Here is a 16,539-nt window from a genome sequence, read left to right as displayed (position 1 = left end):
ACTTAACCTGTTACAATCTGTCTGTCTTTTGGACCCTGTAGGTCCTAAATCTGACCCCTGAGAAGCACAGGATCCTGCAGATGATGCAGAGAGGTGGAGGCTGCTCTTTTACACACTATTAGTATAAGTGTACATCAGAGCCAAGGGGAGAAATAAAGAGATGGACATCCAGGCTTTTGTTTGCTGTCCGTCAAATGCCTGAACTGCTGATTGGTATTTCTATGGCAACTGACGAGAGCTCCGTCCCACTCCTGGTGTTCACTCCCTTTTGTGAGAACACAAGTCTTGTGTCTACCAGGGTCTTTGAAGGCATTGTTGTCCTTAGTAAGGATCAGTGTGCAATGGCAAAAACGGCTGTTTAAAATCTTGTAGTATTTCCACAAACATTTTTTTGCTCAGCTGTTTCATAATTTATGTTGTAATTGTTTTATAGAACACTTTTTTGTCTGAATTATTCTTAATTCTCTGTATTTGCAGCTCCCTTACACGTAGAGTCTTTCATTGCGAGAAGTTCTGTTGAGTATGATCCAGTTCATAAGGTCCCAAAATAAAACAAAACTCCAGCTCATGTTTTTTTTTTTTTTTTTCCTTGAATGTCAAATTAGTTCTTATGACTCATTTTATCCTGGGGAGATACTGTTCTTACATAATTATTTCTCGAAGCTTTCTGAGCTCAGTCACAGAATGAAAAATTGCTGCTTTGTAATATAGAGATGATGCTTCTGGAAGAAAATAGTATCGGTCCTCTATGGTATTTTGTGTAATGAGAATTACAGGGGAAGGGATATTTTTTGAGCGGGAGGCGATATTTCAGTGGCTGTTGAGTTGCGTTCTATTTCTGAAACAAATCTTTACATTTTTGTAAATGTTGCTATTTCGTTGTCACAGATGCCATAAACGAACCCAAAACTGAACAGTGTTTTTCTAAGCATTAGCATCGGTTTAAAAAACAGCCAGTTTGTGGGTTTCTCTAGCTCCTTTTTCCATTGAATGGTTCTCCTGATTGTACAACGATGGTTTAATAAAAGAAAACTCCAAAGAAAAACAACATCTGAAGTCAGCACTCTTTATTTAATATATTATTTTTCTGGTGTTTACAAAAATACACTTCACACTATGGGCATGCAAAGATTCCATACAGGACACACACAGACTCAAAAACGCGTTGGAAGCAAATTTCACTGAAAGCTTAGAAACCGTGGATGTTTGTGCCGTTTCTGCAATTGATCTCGAAGCAGCATAATCAATCGCTGTTGCAGTTTTTAGATCACAATAACTGTGATAAAATGGACTGAATATTATCAGTTCTACCCTTTGAATTAATCAGCACTTTAAAATAACTGCTTTGAAATGGAGTACTGTTATGTTGATTGCTTAATAGCAGCTAGGTACATTTGACTCCCTCAGATTTTGAATCAGCAGTTTTTTACCTGTGTGCTAATCATTTTGAAAGGCTTAAAAATTCTGCCTCAAAAAGAAAAAAAAAGTCACTGTGCAATTACAGCTACAGTTTACTCCAGTAAACTAAAGGAAAGGCTCACCAGCTCTTTATACTTTCATCACCTTTTCATCTTTTCATCATGGATTCTCACCTTTAAAGTGACACTGAATGGTGATGGAAAATCACTTGCTCTAATAACTGTGATGAGCATCTTGAACAGAAAACAACAGGCTGAGTCAGGCTGAGATTTGAAGAAGTCTTTCACATAAACACCGTTACACCAGCAATTTCACTGACGTAAGTCAGAAAGAGCCATTACACGTAAAACCATGCCCTGCACTATGAGGAAGGGCAAGTTTGACACTCAAGGGGCCACAAATGTTGTCTTGACAACAATAACATGAAAGTCTGGTTCAAATCTTGACCTTAAACACTCTAGCTGTTTCTAGGTGAGGAAACTGTCATCAGTGTCTTGATATTCAGCATTCACAGTCCGTGAAATGTGTTAAACTTCAATCTATAATGTGCTCTAGTGTAATGACAGGGAAAGAAATCAGTGAAGGCACAAAAGGTATAGAAATTATATCAGTGTATTTTTTAATGCTGCGTCAGCTAACCTTCAAATGCTGTTTGTTGTTTGAAATACAAGTCTCTTTTTTTTTTTGCACTCCGCCTTTTCAAAGGAGGGTTGGAGGATTCCGTCGTGGTAAACAACATTAAATAAAATTTCCAGTAAAGATTCAGTCTACAGTACATTTAAATATGACTGCTGCCAACAACAGATTCCTCATAACGTCCTAGTCATGATGATGAACACATACTGTTTATATTGTTTCATTTTTAATTCCATAAATTCAACTTAAAGCTCAAGTCATCAAGACTTTATTGACTAATTCACAGAGCGAAATGTTTTGCCTCACAACAGTCACAGAGCAGCAGCACTGCTGGGTAACAACAGCTTTTAGAAGGATGTTTTAAGATAAACCCGGCTTTTCCCAAGATATTACAGATTAGCTTAAGCCAGGCAGATTCGGCTATAGATCTCAAAGCGGTCCAAGGCATTGGCTGAGAAGCACTACTGCTGCAAACCACACCGGGCTTTAGATTGTGAAGAACAACTCACATGAGGTCAGGTATGTTCTTAACAAAATATGTCAGAAAATCAGTAGTGGTATTGTGTCTGTGTGAGAACTTTTGACACATTATTTAGTGGTAGAAATATTTCAGAAAAGGAGAAAGCTATCAAAAACAATATGTGTCAAAATATTCACAGTGAGAGCATTAAGGAATACTGACTGTATTTATAATCTATTGCAATTATCATCCTAAATGAAAAATTGTTTTCTGAAAAGAAAAATATCAGTGTGTAGAGAAATCTGACAGTGTAAACATGATGGAAAGACCCATACAACAGCACTATATGCTATGATGCCAGTTTTGCTGGATTTCCTAATGTTTGGCAGTAGCTATCTACAAAGATGAAATACAAACTGTGCGGTGATCCTCTATGTCTTGGGCATGTGTGTGTGTGTGTGTGTGTGTGCGTGTGCAGGTGCGAGATTCAGAGTTTAAACAGTGTACATGCACTGTAGCTAAACCTGAGAATAGTGGGCGGAGCTCCTGTGAAGCGCAGTCTTATGAGCTCTGACAGGAAGTGGAGGACCCTCTTGTCATCCTCATGAAGTCCGCACAGCAAGCGTTCAAATCTGTCGTCTTCGATGCTGGGGTCGTTGGGAAGGTGAAGGTTGTGGGAGAAGGTCAGGAGGAAGGCTCTAGAAACGAGTCTGGTAAGGACACTGTGTGCAAACAAATAATACGTGCTGCCTCGTGTTATCTGGGTCCGGGGATCCACCAACGGACCAATCAGAGAACCCCTGTAGACAGGACAACGCAGTGACTTCTGGTCAATGTCCAAAATGCTGAGGTAACGACTGTAGCCTCCCAAGGAATGAGGCATGCTGGGACTTGTAGGCCAGGACATCCTATGGTGGCAGAGAATCAGAGAAGGCAGCAGAATTTAAACATGGGTTTCATACAAATGGCAGCATATGCATTAAAATGAGTGTACTAAAACAGCTTCTCTGTTCGACATGAAGTTAAACCAGGCATGTAAAGCATGCAGCACACTCTAGTGGATGACCTCAGAATTACGTTTGCCCTACATGTATAATTTCTTATGAGTTCATAAGATACATATAGACAGAGAATTACAATGAATATAACATTAATTTAGGTTTAATATTTGTTATATTATCATCTTACATACTGTCATGTACCAACCACGAAAGGAAAAATATTTCCAAAGTACTAACAGATCAGCAATTATCATCTATGTTCTATTTTCTTATATTTAAAAGGAACTTTTTTTTTATAATTGAGTACTCTTTTGAGTGTTCTTACAATGATCTCCTTGAAAATTAAATCCTTGAGGCAATTGATCTGATATAATATGTCAGCGGAATAAAATGTATAAATAGTTTGTTTACATTTTGAAATCCATCCTGGTACATCAATGAGTACTTTCACAGGCTGAGGGAATAAAAACAGCTCTACATCCTGCCTTTAAACATCAATAGACATAGAACGCTCTGCCGCTTTGTTGTCCCTCCACAGAGAACAAATAACAACAGTATCAAACAGATTATATACAAAATGGAAACTCTGACTTGTGTGTGGTTTTTTTTTTAACACTTAATGCTTAAGCAGTATTCGTTTGGGAATTCAACAGTGAGACAGTCATTGCTGGTCATGGCATGTTAAATCTGCATAGTTTTGCATTAAGGCATTACGGACCATGAATATTTTTGATGAAAAAATGCAGAATGACGGGCAAAAAAAGTATTCGCAATTATCCATTTCACGCTATAATGGACCAGGACATGGAAAATAAAGGTACATTTTCCTTTTATTTGCTTTCTACTCACTATTTGTAAATGTAACTAAAGCTATGAATGTTAATGTCAGTCATGACAGTTCATGTCCACTGTTATAAACCAAATATATTCTCTGGAGTAGTTGTTTTAAGCATCAGTAAAATGTAACATAACAATAATTTAGGGTTTAAATTCAATGGCTCCTTGTCTCTAAAAGGAAATGTGTGATGTCATCATTTGAATTGCTGAGACCTTTTTAGTAATGGTAATCAAAACACACTACAATCCTTATATAAATCTTCTCTCTCGCACTGAATGTTTTAACACTGTAAAGTGAAGACAGTCAGTGATTTAACATGAGCTGTTCTACCTCAACATCAAATTACTCTTTTCTGTGAAGCCTGAAGTGAATTTGTAAGCCGACCAATGAGTTTGTTGAGATCTTAAATCATGTCCAACCGTGATAAATATCCCATGTCTCTCAAAGCAAAGAACATCTTTGTAAACATAACCCACAGCTGTGGGCTCCGACCGGTTCATAAACATTACCAGGGGCTAATTGTTACAGCTCACTTTTCATGCTTAGTGACACATATTTGTTGATTCATCAGAGTTGTGAGTCCTTAGATGATCCTACTAAATACAGTTAATACCCAAACTATTTGGCATGGGCCTTTAGTGATCAGTTAAACAGTTACTATCTACAGTAGGAATAGCCTGCTGTTTTGGGTAATGGATAAAAGTTCAGTAGTACTGCAGTATACTTCGTCTATCGGTCCTGATAACTTGCTGTGAGCAGTGACGGATTTCTATGGCTGTGTGTATATGTGTATATACCTGCTGAAGCCGATGAGTTTCCAGGAGAGCAGGTCGGTGAGCTGAGGTGGTGTAGATATCCAGGGCTGGATGCTTTCTTTATATCTGCCTTGGTTTGGCAAGAAGACAGATAGTGCTGTGACCACTTGTCGGACAGTCCTTTCGTCGCCGCCGAGCACCACCACCGTACGGCCACTCAACAGACTAAACACCGCGTGACCTGCAAATGGGAACTGTCTTATGAACTGTAATGCGGCCCTTCCCGTCCGACTGCAGTGTCGCCGAGACTTCCGTCCGTTACTTTGGTGAACAACTGGGACGGTGGAGTCCGAGGCTGAGGTGCTGACATAACTGGTGCGATCTGACATGTCTTCCCAACCAATCCTGGATGGTTCCTCCAAGAATGAGAAAGGAAGAAGCCCTACAACAGGACACACCTCAATGGAAGCCTCGTCTTGAGAGAGGTGAACAGGAGAATGAGGTGGGGTGAGGACTACTGAAGGGGTGTTAGCAGGACCAGCACATGCTGCCTCTTCCTGTCTTGTTCCAGTTCGCTCCTGTCCTGGTGTGCCTCCTTCCTGGACCAGAATCATGTTTTCCATCTCCTGAGTGCTCTGGTCAACTGAGCTCTGCTCTTGGCTGAGGGTGGTGCTGGTGGGTTTAACCAAGTTGCTTTCATTTTCCTCCAGCTCCTGAGTCTCCTCTTGGATAACAGAGGAGCAGGAGGCACGTAGGTCTTCGGGGATGATGGAGTCGGTGGTGCTTAGGATCTCTATGCTGTCCTCACTGATAGCTCTCCTATCCATCACCCTTCTCCTCAACACCTCCACAGGAACAACAGGAACATAAGGTTGAGGTGGTAAATGATTATGTTTCACTGCTCCCAACTCTATGTTAACCATGGACGCATGATTTCTGAAAGACCTTTCTGTTCCAAGCACCTCAATGCTCTCTCCGCTGCTCACACTACTCTTCATCACTGCAACTGACAACTCCTCATCCTCAGCTTCGTTCTCATTGGCAGGGTAAAATGTCACAACCTGGTCAGACAAGGGGGATGTCGGCTCACTGTCAGAGCGTTTTGTTGATCGACTGCTTTGGCCAATTTCCAGTTTAATTGGCACCATCTCCACGCAGGAGTGATAGGATTCAAGGCTCAAGGGTTCGTTTGTAATTGGGGAGGAAGGGAGAGAGAGTGACGGGCAGACAGGTTTGGCTCCACCCCTGTCAAACAGCATCCCTGTGTAATCCTCTTCCTCCTCTACATCACAAGGGTCTTCAAACAAGAAATTCGTGGTTTTGAGGTTTTGGAGTAGGCTTTGGCAGAGCTGGCGCACGTGAAGGTGGCAGGCATCTCCACGGAAATGCTTCTCTATGGAACGCAGCTGCTCAAGTGCCTGTTCATGAAAATACTCATCGCACAATTCCTGGAGGGTTTTCAGCTGTTTGTCAAAACGTTTGGACGCTGTGCAGCTCACCACCTGCGGGGTGTGTGAAAACAGGCTGATAGACGTGAAGTCATTTGAAAGACTATGGAACTGAGCCTCAGGTCCCTGAGACAATATGTTTACCTCAAAAGAGTGTGAGGAATCATCTGACTCATACGGCAAAAACTCTGGGTCTTTGAGTTTTCTGTTTGGATAAGAAGTCACCTGCCTCAGAAGGCCTTTATGTTCACGAATGGCTTTATCCACACACACTAGCTCATCACCTCTCTTTGCACTCTGGACAGCAGGACAGCCCATATTCTGCTTTTCATCCTCTGGTCCTGTCTTCTTTCCTTCTTCTCTCATGTTACTTAGTTTGGATCCGTCTCTTTCTCGCCCTTCTTCTCCCTCTCCCAGCAAGTCTGTCGTTATATTCAACGCATTCTCTCTCTCTAATGCTGATGTGTTCTCTGTTTTTCCTGGATCTAGTGCTCCTGACAGCCCCATTGTGTTTTTTGTTTCCTCTTCTTCTCTAATAGCGCATGATCCATTGCTTTGCTTCTCTTCCTCTTTTTTTCTTTCCAGCACTGACTTGTTGTTCACTGTCAAGTCCTCTCCCTCTCCCTGGCTCTCTGCTCTGCCCTTGAAACTGTCCTCCTCTAACTCTTTCAGCAGTATCGTCCTAGTGTACTCTAGGTCTCTGAGTTTTTTCTCCAGTTCATTGGCGAAGTTCTTTCGGTTTCCTGTCTTCAGACACTCAGAAGCTTTGGAGAATTCAACACAGAGACGGGGGAACTGCTGCATGATTTTGCCCTCATCAGAGGAGACATAGGCAAGGCAAAGTGGGCGTACAAAACCTCGTGCCTCCAGGTCATACAGTGTCAGATAGTGCACATATGCATACGCTCCATCTTTAGAGTCAGCCAAAACCACTTTCGAGTCCTCAATAAAATTCAGTTTGGGGTTGCTGCAGCCACCTGGACTTGAGGAAGAGGCCTGATAGTCTACAGACATGATTCTGAGAGAAAAGTTATTCAGGTCAAAAGAACCGCATGCTTTCGCTCCAGGGGGAATTGTTAGCAGCGGCTGTGGACCCACCTGCTCCGAAAATTCCGAAACGAGGATGAAATCTTTGTGAAATTTTGTGCTGGATGTCTTAGACCAAGGCGTAGCGTCACCGGAATATGGGAAAAGCGGCACAGACAATTCGTCAGGAACGGCGCATTGGTCAGAAGGCGCTTCCCTTAACTCATCCTCTTTGGTGAACGCCAACAAGTCCGGAGAAGTAAACATTGTGCTGACAAGACGCAGTGCGGGCTGAACCGGCACTTTTACTCAGTCATTGTTGAGTGCCCACTCTCCCGCGCTCAGCTGGTCAAGCTTATTACGTACCGAGCGAGTCAGCTTGCACACTGCATAGTGAACCGTAAACAAAGTGAAAGCCGCTCGGTCTTCAAGCAGTATTGCCTGGACATCCAGCTATACGCAACAAAGCTGTTTTGCATTCTTAGACATCTATAAAACTAAACGTTGTATTGAAAGTCGTTGGGTACACATTTAAGCAATACAAAATAAAAATAGTTCTACCGGTTACCGTTGGTCTGGTCTGGAATCCAGTGACCGGCATCGACTGTCAGAAACCTTGTAGTAGAAGTGAAAGTCTGTAGTGGATGTTGACTCGTACTACCAGGAAACGAAAGGGCGGAGAATCACAGAATAAAGCTTAGCTTGGCCTGACATGATCACATTACGATTGATTATACACAGGCGCGAGAGAACAACTAGTTCTGCTTTGTCACGTCGCTGCCCCGTAATATAAGCGACGCCGTCCATTGCAAGCCATGTGACAGTGTTGTGGATGGGGCGTGCCCCCACGCGAAGTCGACTGAAAGTTTCCGCTTAACTCTGAGCAAAGTTCAATCTGAGTGCAAAGCACACCAGAGGAGCGTTGACAAATTATGTGCTTTCAGAATTCGGACTACCGTGGGCTTTTCAGTGATATATGAAAATCGAAAGTGTTTTTAACTGTTAGAATAAAGTTATGTACTCTGAGTTGTGGAATACATGAGACGTGGACTCGCGTTGCTCGGAGTCGACATATTAAAACGAATGAATTAAAGAATGACTGCAAAACACTCCTCACCGCATGATGGTATTTACCCTATAAGTAGTATTAATGTTTGTTTGTTTTGTCGCACCAAGTCCTATCACAGCAAAACTGTTTCATTCACGAAGAACTAATTAGATTCCAACTCCTGTAAAGAAACAGCTGAATAGTTATTAACTTGTACTTCAGAAAGTACTAAGCCTTTAAAGACAGGTCCATAAAACTTATTACTTATTAACCTAATTATATGAAGAACCGTTTCCCACTTCTTAGAACCCCACACGTAAAACAAATAAACTTTTATTGTTTATATTCGTTTATTTGCCGACGTACCCACCTTACAGAGCGGAATAATTTATTTTATTTCCAAGCTTATTATGTTTTGTAAGTGCTCAGTAATGCTTTCACTCAAGAATGATTCTACATGCACAGGCACAATTTTAAAAAAACAAAATATGACCCAAAAACACAACTTAATTTCCCTACAAATACTCCTATTTTGTTGATAAGAGTTAATATCTGCAAAGGGGAAAAAAAATCAAATATAAAGGCAAAAAAAGTAACTTGTGTCAACACATTTATTACTTTGGGTAAACCACTGCACTTCAGCTCTGTTCCAACTTTAACGCTCTGATGTTTTTCAAAGCGAAATGCACATTCAGTTTAGCGCCTCAACATGCACCAGAGTGATCCTCAGTGTCATCACTTTCAGGTTTTACACCATCTACGTTGTCTGTCTTTAAGAAATCAGAATTTAATTCAAACATACCGATGTGGCTTCATGCAACATCAGCGTGGATTTTCATTCACAACTAAGTTCAGCAAGGTAACATGAATGAAAGACCATGTCTGTACCCCACTCCACCCCTTACTCCAAAGCCAGGAGGTATTCTGAGGAAATATGACTTTATAAAAATATATACTGAGGCAGACATTTGTACTTTTAGTGCTGCATAGTTGAAAATATATCAGTTACATCACTCACTGTAGCTATATAGTGTTTGTACTCACCTCCACAACACAAAATATATTTATTAAGGAAACAAGGACAATTATGTCAAACTATGAGGAAAAAGCAGTCACTCATCCCAGCAGAGAGAGAGAGAGAGAGAGAGAGAGAGAGAGAGAGAGAGAGAGAGAGAGAGAGAGAGAGAGAGAGAGAGAGTGTATGAGTCTTTTCTTTGACACACTGGACAATGTGTCTCTATATGTCAGAACATACACCAGACAGTGGGCGCATACTGGTGTGAAGCGCTGGTTTAAACTGGAGACATTTTGCCTCTGGGTATGTTTGTGTATGTGTGTATGTGTGTGTGTACACATGTATTCATACAGCCTCATATGAGTAATATTTCTGGCTCTGTCACAGCACAGTATAGCATGAAACCCATCTCATCTATATCGTCCTCAGTGAAGCCGTGTAGCAGGTTGACAGCTGGTTTAAAATAACTGGGCAGGCTTCCTATCTCCAAATAACCAATCAGCTCTGTGATTGCTTGCTGGAACCTATCCACGAAGGCAGCCTCTGACCAATCAGATTCCTTCTCACAGAGGTGCAGGATTACGTTGCTAAGGTGACTCCCGGTGAGTTTTCGGAGGGCGGGGCAGTTCCTGCACACGGCTTTGAGCGTTTTCAGGCACTTCCTCCTGACCTCTGACCCTGCGGCCTCTTGATCGAGGCTTGCCAGCAGGGCAGTCTCGCGGGTGTACAGACTCTGGTACCACACGTAATCAAACGCCCCCGTGATCTCTGGCTGCGCTGTTAACGTGAACTCTCCGAGTCGCACCGTTGGCAGGATGCTGATGTACATTCGCTCATCATCATGGGCACCATCGCCCAAACCGTGGATCTCGAGCTTGAGTTCGGGTGACCCGAGCACCGGTCTGACCTCGCACTCCAGGGTCCCGACCAGAGACGGCCAGTTCATGAATTCCATAACTGATTTGCCCAGGTGCTCAGTCACCAGCTTTGACGACAGGTAACCACCCAGCAGGTAACGGTCCCAATAGCTCCGCCCCCGGGGGAAATATTCCAGATTTTCCCGACGCAGCATGCAGAACTGAGGATGGCCCAGGAACGTGTCCTCTCCCGCAATGGGGCTCCAAAGGCTGGGCTCCAGCTACAATACAGACAGAATTTTTTATTTTAACCTACACACTCACCATACAGGCCACCAGCAGCACGGTACCTGTAGTGCATGACAACAACGCAAGTTCACCATAAGGTTTAACGGGGGAGTTGATCTTTGTGCATCACACAATGCAGGTCCAACAGTAACTGGTTCACTATTATAGTTTCTGTATTGCAGTTATTTATATTATACTTTCTATCATTGGTTTGCTATAATTGTTGTTATTCCTCTGTAATCTTCAACACCTGAGTTAGACATCCTGCTGATTCCATCAATGCCTCAAAAAACACTGGTTTATGGAGTTTTCCCATGACTGAAGGATAAAGAGAATTTTTCCATGGAATTCTGTGATTTATGGTTTTAGCCAAATACCGTTTCACTTTACTCTGGGTAGAGGTTAACTGCCCCTTCCCTTCCCCTTGAGCAGGAGTGTGTGCCAACTTCAATTCATCAATCGAGTCAATGCAAATTGGCAAAGACATGTAGAAATATTGGCTACTGATATTAAATGACTCCCACTAGTCTCACACGCACACACACTCACACACACAGACACAGTCATACCTGCAGTGGAACCATGAGACAGGCATGGTCGGCCTTAACCACCTGCAGGTCATCGAGCAGTGACCCAGCAAGGGTCATTTCTCCCAAGGGCATGTCGGGGTGCTTAGAGTGCAAAAAGGCTTGAATCTCCGTGGCAATATCCAGGGCTCGCTGCTGCGCACGGCCGACCTCGTCCGGCGGCAGACACACACGTGTGCGGTAGTACTGCTGCAGGCGGTCCTGAAATGTCAGCACACACAGATCCAGGCGCTTCCGCCTGGGTGTCGTGTCGGGTTCGGGCCGCTGAGGTTCTGGCATGAGCTCTGGAGGCTGAGACAGGTCAGCTGCACAGAGAACAAGACAGTGACACAACCCAGTTACATTACACTGTCTCATAAAGCAGAAAATTATTAATGCTGTAGAAACTTCAAATGATTAACTTTCTATTGCTATCACAAAGTAAACTGTTGGGCTATCCAGCATGTGCTATTTCATGTCAAAACAGATAGATTGCTAGCTTGCCATTCAGTTTACAGTTATAAAATAAAACTAAACAGAACTTCGATTTTACCCCTACCATTCCAAACCTGACTTTAAATTTGGGAGTTTACCTCTCTTGCTGGCAGCGGTGATCTGTTTCATGACCACGCCCTCAATGCCTTTTCTGAGCAGTTTTGGGGAGGGGGTGACCAAGCTAAGCTCCTCCCAGCTGTCTGTCATCTTCTTATCAGGCTTCTCATCATCGGGAGGTCTTCCGGCACGTTCTATCAGCTGTTGGTATTGCCAGTATGAGGAACAGTACATCTAGTGCTACAGCAGGAAGCTCTGTGAGCTGCTAAAATTTCTATAGTCCTATCTCTCACCTCTTCCATCAATGACCTGCATTTACATCAACTGCAGTATGGGCAACACACTCTCTTAGACATTTGTTGGTAACTTATGGATATTCTTATGTTCTCTCTCTCCCCCTTACTAGTTAACCCTTAACCATGCAGGTCATCATTTCCATAGGTAAACTTCTCTTGTTGCCAATCTGATGCAACTTAATAAGAAGCCATCACTCGAAGTTAACAAGGTTTGGTCCTTTTAGCAAACAAGGCGCTTTCTATGCAAATACAGGGCAAGAGATAACTTTTACAGCTCACTGGTTAGTATGTCAGGACAAATGCTACATGCAGCTCCCCTTGTTCTAATGTATCAGGTACAGAGACAGTAGAGCGCGCTTACCCGTTTGACAGCCAATGTGGCGATGCCGAGCACTGCGACCCCGCCCACTCCCAGCACCAATCGAGCATTTGACAACAGGAAGTCGATGACAGCAGCGAAGCCATCTCCGCCCCTCCTCTTCCCCTGATAATACATACCTTTCTGTCTTTAAGACAGCTGCTGATCAAAGCAAAATAGAAGATAAAATGTAGATGGAATTATCACTGACACTCCAGCATCAGGATATAATCAGAGAACATATTACATTAAAGTCAGTGGTAAGTTTAAAACCAAAGGGTAAGTTCTGTGAAAGCAATAAGAGACAGCGTATTGTACATTGTCAAAATTACTGATACAACATTATACAAATTATAACAGCACATAACCTTGATTTTGACATTTTGACAATAAAATGGAACTGCAAGTGAAACATTCTGATTTGATGGGGAAAATTCTATTAAGTTTCACGGAGTTCAATAACAACAATTACATCTGAAGAAAAAAAAATACTGCTTGTATTCTTGCAGCGTAGACTTGCTAAATAATGACAAAAATTACTTTTCAAAATAGATTCTGTGGACAAAAAAGGTGCAGATTAAAAAGTAATTTGGTCCAAAGGCTTGATGCGTGATGTCATGTTCAGTAAGGCTTAAGGCCTTGTGGACCCTGCTTGGGAGGGGACACGCTGTTAAACTGATGTTATCTGCCTGTTACAGCTTCACCGGTTTTTAGTGTACACCAAAGCAGTAACAGCTGAGAACAACAAACTGCTCTGGTTTGTGCTTTGAGTGCATGTGTAAATATTATGAATAAAGTTTAGAAAAGAGATTAATTATATCTTTTACTTTCTTTTCTAAATGATGCTACTATTATGTGGTGTTTTATATCAGTTAAAAGCAGAGGCATTTCACCCAGCGATTAATTTTTTTATATTATTTTGATATTTTCAAGCAAGCTCACTCAGTAACAATGAAACACCTTGGGTGTTAGTGTAACCTGTTTTGTAATGACCACTAAGTCGGTCCCATGATGCCATAACAGATTTTCGAAAGAAAAAAAGAAGGTAACTAACGTCATCGGTTCCAAATGTGAGCCAGTTTTGTCGGTGAGGTGCCGTGTTTAATGACTGGAATACTCACATGAGCGACACTCACATGAGTGAACAAAATCCAGCCACTGCCGGAAGCCAAGACACACACTTCTGTGATTTCTGTGACATTAGGTTTAGCATTCATTTTAAACACCTTCACTGTGCTGGCACTGCTTTAACTGAACCAGTCGTTCTCTGATAAAACAGGGTCGTAAAGCCAACACGTTAGCTACGTGACTGAACGGCATGTGATAATTTTGGGGCCCGTGTCCGTGACACCACAGTCAGAGGAAGCGTCGGAACCTGGCTGACACTATGGATAGGTCAAAAATAGCATTACCGGAGCTCCCCTTGCAAGGTCGGTTCAAAAGCGACCTAGCATACTGACTGAGTTTGTGTGTAGCAGCTGTTCTCTAGCCAAATGGTAAATATAGACCTATGCTCTGATCAGATATGGTCTAATTACCTAAGCACACTGTTACAGCGTGTCCACTGTTGACTATGTAATCTATGACTTCTGATCTAACCGAAGAAATTGTCTAAAAATCCTGGATTCAGACTATACAAAAGCGTGTCGCCGAAACAGGATCCGACTGTAAATAAATCATGCCCTAAAACATGTTTTTCAAAATGGTGCCCTTAGTTCTTGTCGGGGTAACAGCACACGAATACTGTATTTACTATTTCAACTGATTGTATTTTGGTAGGGTCAAGAATTATGTTGCGGACTCTCTGGTAACTTTTTCTAATTCAAAAGCAATACGGCGATGAGACATGAATCCTGATATTTAACCCTAACCCAGTGGCAAGCACTTATTCCTTTTTTGTGATTGGAAACGTGAGCCGGAGGGATAGGACCAACACCTATCCTATCATACTTGTCAGTCAAGTGGTAGCTGGCACCATAAAGGTGGCCTCTAAAGCACATCTATCACACACTTTCTTTAAAGCTTCTACGTACAAGATGTGAGACTAATGTTTAAAAGTTTGACTTGATACCATACGTATCAAACGATTAGAAACTGTATTTGTCTTTGTCAAACAGGTTCATCGAATCAGTTAGTCTTTGTAATGTTAAAATCTGCGACGCTGCGGTCTCTGCCATTGTGGCCTACAGCTGTTCCTTCGTTTAACACCTTAACAGCAACTTTGTTCCGAACTTGGTTACAGTGTTGGTTACGAACGGAGATAGCTAGCGACATCCCACAGAACGTAAACAATTTAACTGAATGTGAGCTCTGTAAGAGACAGTCTGTTCAAGTTTAAAGAAAAGCTACATATAAAGGCTAAGCAATGACGCTGGAACATATCTAAGATGCGTATTTGCGTTACTGTAAACACGTACAAACAGACAATGCAACGATAGCAAACATTTGAGATCCGACGACGATAAGAGTGTGCGTCAGACGGCACACTATGCTACTGCACATAGGCCTACTTATAAGCCGAAATGCAATCATTCTGAATCCGAGATACTTTATACAGGCGTAACTACTGGACAAGGTATCCTTCAACAAAACTGAACCAGGTACAAGCAGTTTGCCATTGCTAACATTAGTTAGCTCGCTTGACAGCTATCTTGCTTCGCATGCATTGTTACAAAACGTAACAGCATATAGTCGAACAAAAGGTGGTTTGTCAGCTTGCACTCAAACAAACACATCACTCACCTTTCTCTTGTATATTTTTACCTCTTCTAAACCATTTAGGCTGACTATTAATTGTTCAATTTTGCGTACTTGAGTGTTCCTTTTACCAGACACACATCACTCGCCCTTTCACCCATTCTCACGATTATGCTCACCACGATAGGACCCCGGTTTTATTGATGTGACGTTGGGCCAATAGCATTAGAGGTTTTCTTTCACGTTCTCAAACTTGAAATTTTAGTGAGACAGCAGCATGGGGGCGTGCGTCATTCCCAAACAAATCTAAAGTAGGCCAGGCTTTATATGCGATATAGTATCACGTTTCCATTTTTTAAAAATCTGTCCTACTTTTGGTACATGAAATAAAAATCTGGTACATGAGTGCCGGAAATTTACTCAAGTAACTCCTTTAAAATCGTATCAACTGAGACATTTTGCATGGATTCATGCGGAAATTCAAGATTTGTAGGGAAAAATACGCGCAGGCGAAAACAATCAAAAATGTTGCAGGACGCTCAGAGAACCGTCGTGTAATTAAATACCGAACTTTGGAATGAAAACATCGTTTCGACGTAAGTCATGCACTCCTAACGAGTTCCACAAATGTGTCCGTCACCGTACGGTTTCTTGCTGATGAATCACATTAAGGACAGCAGTTCCTGCAGGTGCGGAGAATAGAGAAAGATCATCCTAAAGTACACTTTCCTCAGTTCCCAGGAAGGAGACATTCTTTTGATTTGTCTCTCTCTTTGTCTAATTCCAAAAGGGGTAATGTTTATGAAGTGGTATGATGAAGGTATTTACTCTATATTGTCTCCCAGTTGATTGTCATACTGTATAATCCGAAGGAGGAAAGTCCTTTTCAGCAAGTTTCATTTAAGTCATTGACTCAGTTCTTGTATAGCACTCTGGAACCTAATCTAGACGATACGCTTGCCTATCTCACAACCCTGCTGGGAGAAGATTATTACCTTGGTTAAATGTTTACTTCCACTGTGTTAAAGAAGTGATTTCATTCAGACTTGTAGATCTTTTCACCAGTCGATTTTTTTGTTGTTGTTTAGTTTACACAGTATACAAACTCATTCATCAAAGGTTTACCTGGCTTCAATGATGGCAAATGTTAAATTAGAAATACTTTTGCTAAAATAAAAAATAATCTAGGTATAGTTAAAATGTCCCTCCTGAACAATACTTGAGTAAAATAGTCACTCGGTTAAACAAAAACGGTTGTCAGTTTAAATCTACTTACAGT

The 16,539-nt window shown here is 41.9% G+C and overlaps 2 protein-coding genes across 3 annotated transcripts; both read right to left on the bottom strand.

Annotated features, from left to right (window-relative positions):
* Positions 1–3,002: 3,002 nt before the first annotated feature.
* On the bottom strand, positions 3,003–7,850 carry smcr8b (Smith-Magenis syndrome chromosome region, candidate 8b). The gene is made up of 2 exons (XM_030779019.1): positions 5,152–7,850; positions 3,003–3,423 (listed from the first exon to the last, which is right to left on the bottom strand). Exons 1-2 carry the CDS (start codon positions 7,848–7,850, stop codon positions 3,003–3,005), a joined length of 3,120 nt encoding a protein of 1,039 aa, XP_030634879.1.
* A 1,933-nt stretch (positions 7,851–9,783) lies between these two features.
* On the bottom strand, positions 9,784–15,407 carry mief2 (mitochondrial elongation factor 2). 2 transcript variants are annotated; one of them, XM_030780808.1, is made up of 5 exons: positions 15,306–15,407; positions 12,567–12,725; positions 11,951–12,110; positions 11,361–11,683; positions 9,784–10,784 (listed from the first exon to the last, which is right to left on the bottom strand). In XM_030780808.1, the coding sequence occupies exons 2-5, from the start codon at positions 12,699–12,701 to the stop codon at positions 10,002–10,004; spliced, it is 1,401 nt and encodes a 466-aa protein (XP_030636668.1). In that variant the 5' UTR covers positions 12,702–12,725; positions 15,306–15,407; the 3' UTR covers positions 9,784–10,001. The 2 variants fall into 2 exon arrangements, with proteins under 2 accessions (XP_030636668.1, XP_030636667.1); XM_030780807.1 differs by having other exon boundaries at positions 12,567–12,722.
* Between the last annotated feature and the right edge of the window lie 1,132 nt (positions 15,408–16,539).

This window comes from Chanos chanos, chromosome 7 (assembly GCF_902362185.1).
Source record: "Chanos chanos chromosome 7, fChaCha1.1, whole genome shotgun sequence".
In the NCBI taxonomy this organism is placed as follows: domain Eukaryota; kingdom Metazoa; phylum Chordata; class Actinopteri; order Gonorynchiformes; family Chanidae; genus Chanos; species Chanos chanos.
Note: the sequence above shows the minus strand (reverse complement) of the source record. Positions and strands in the feature narration are given on the sequence as shown.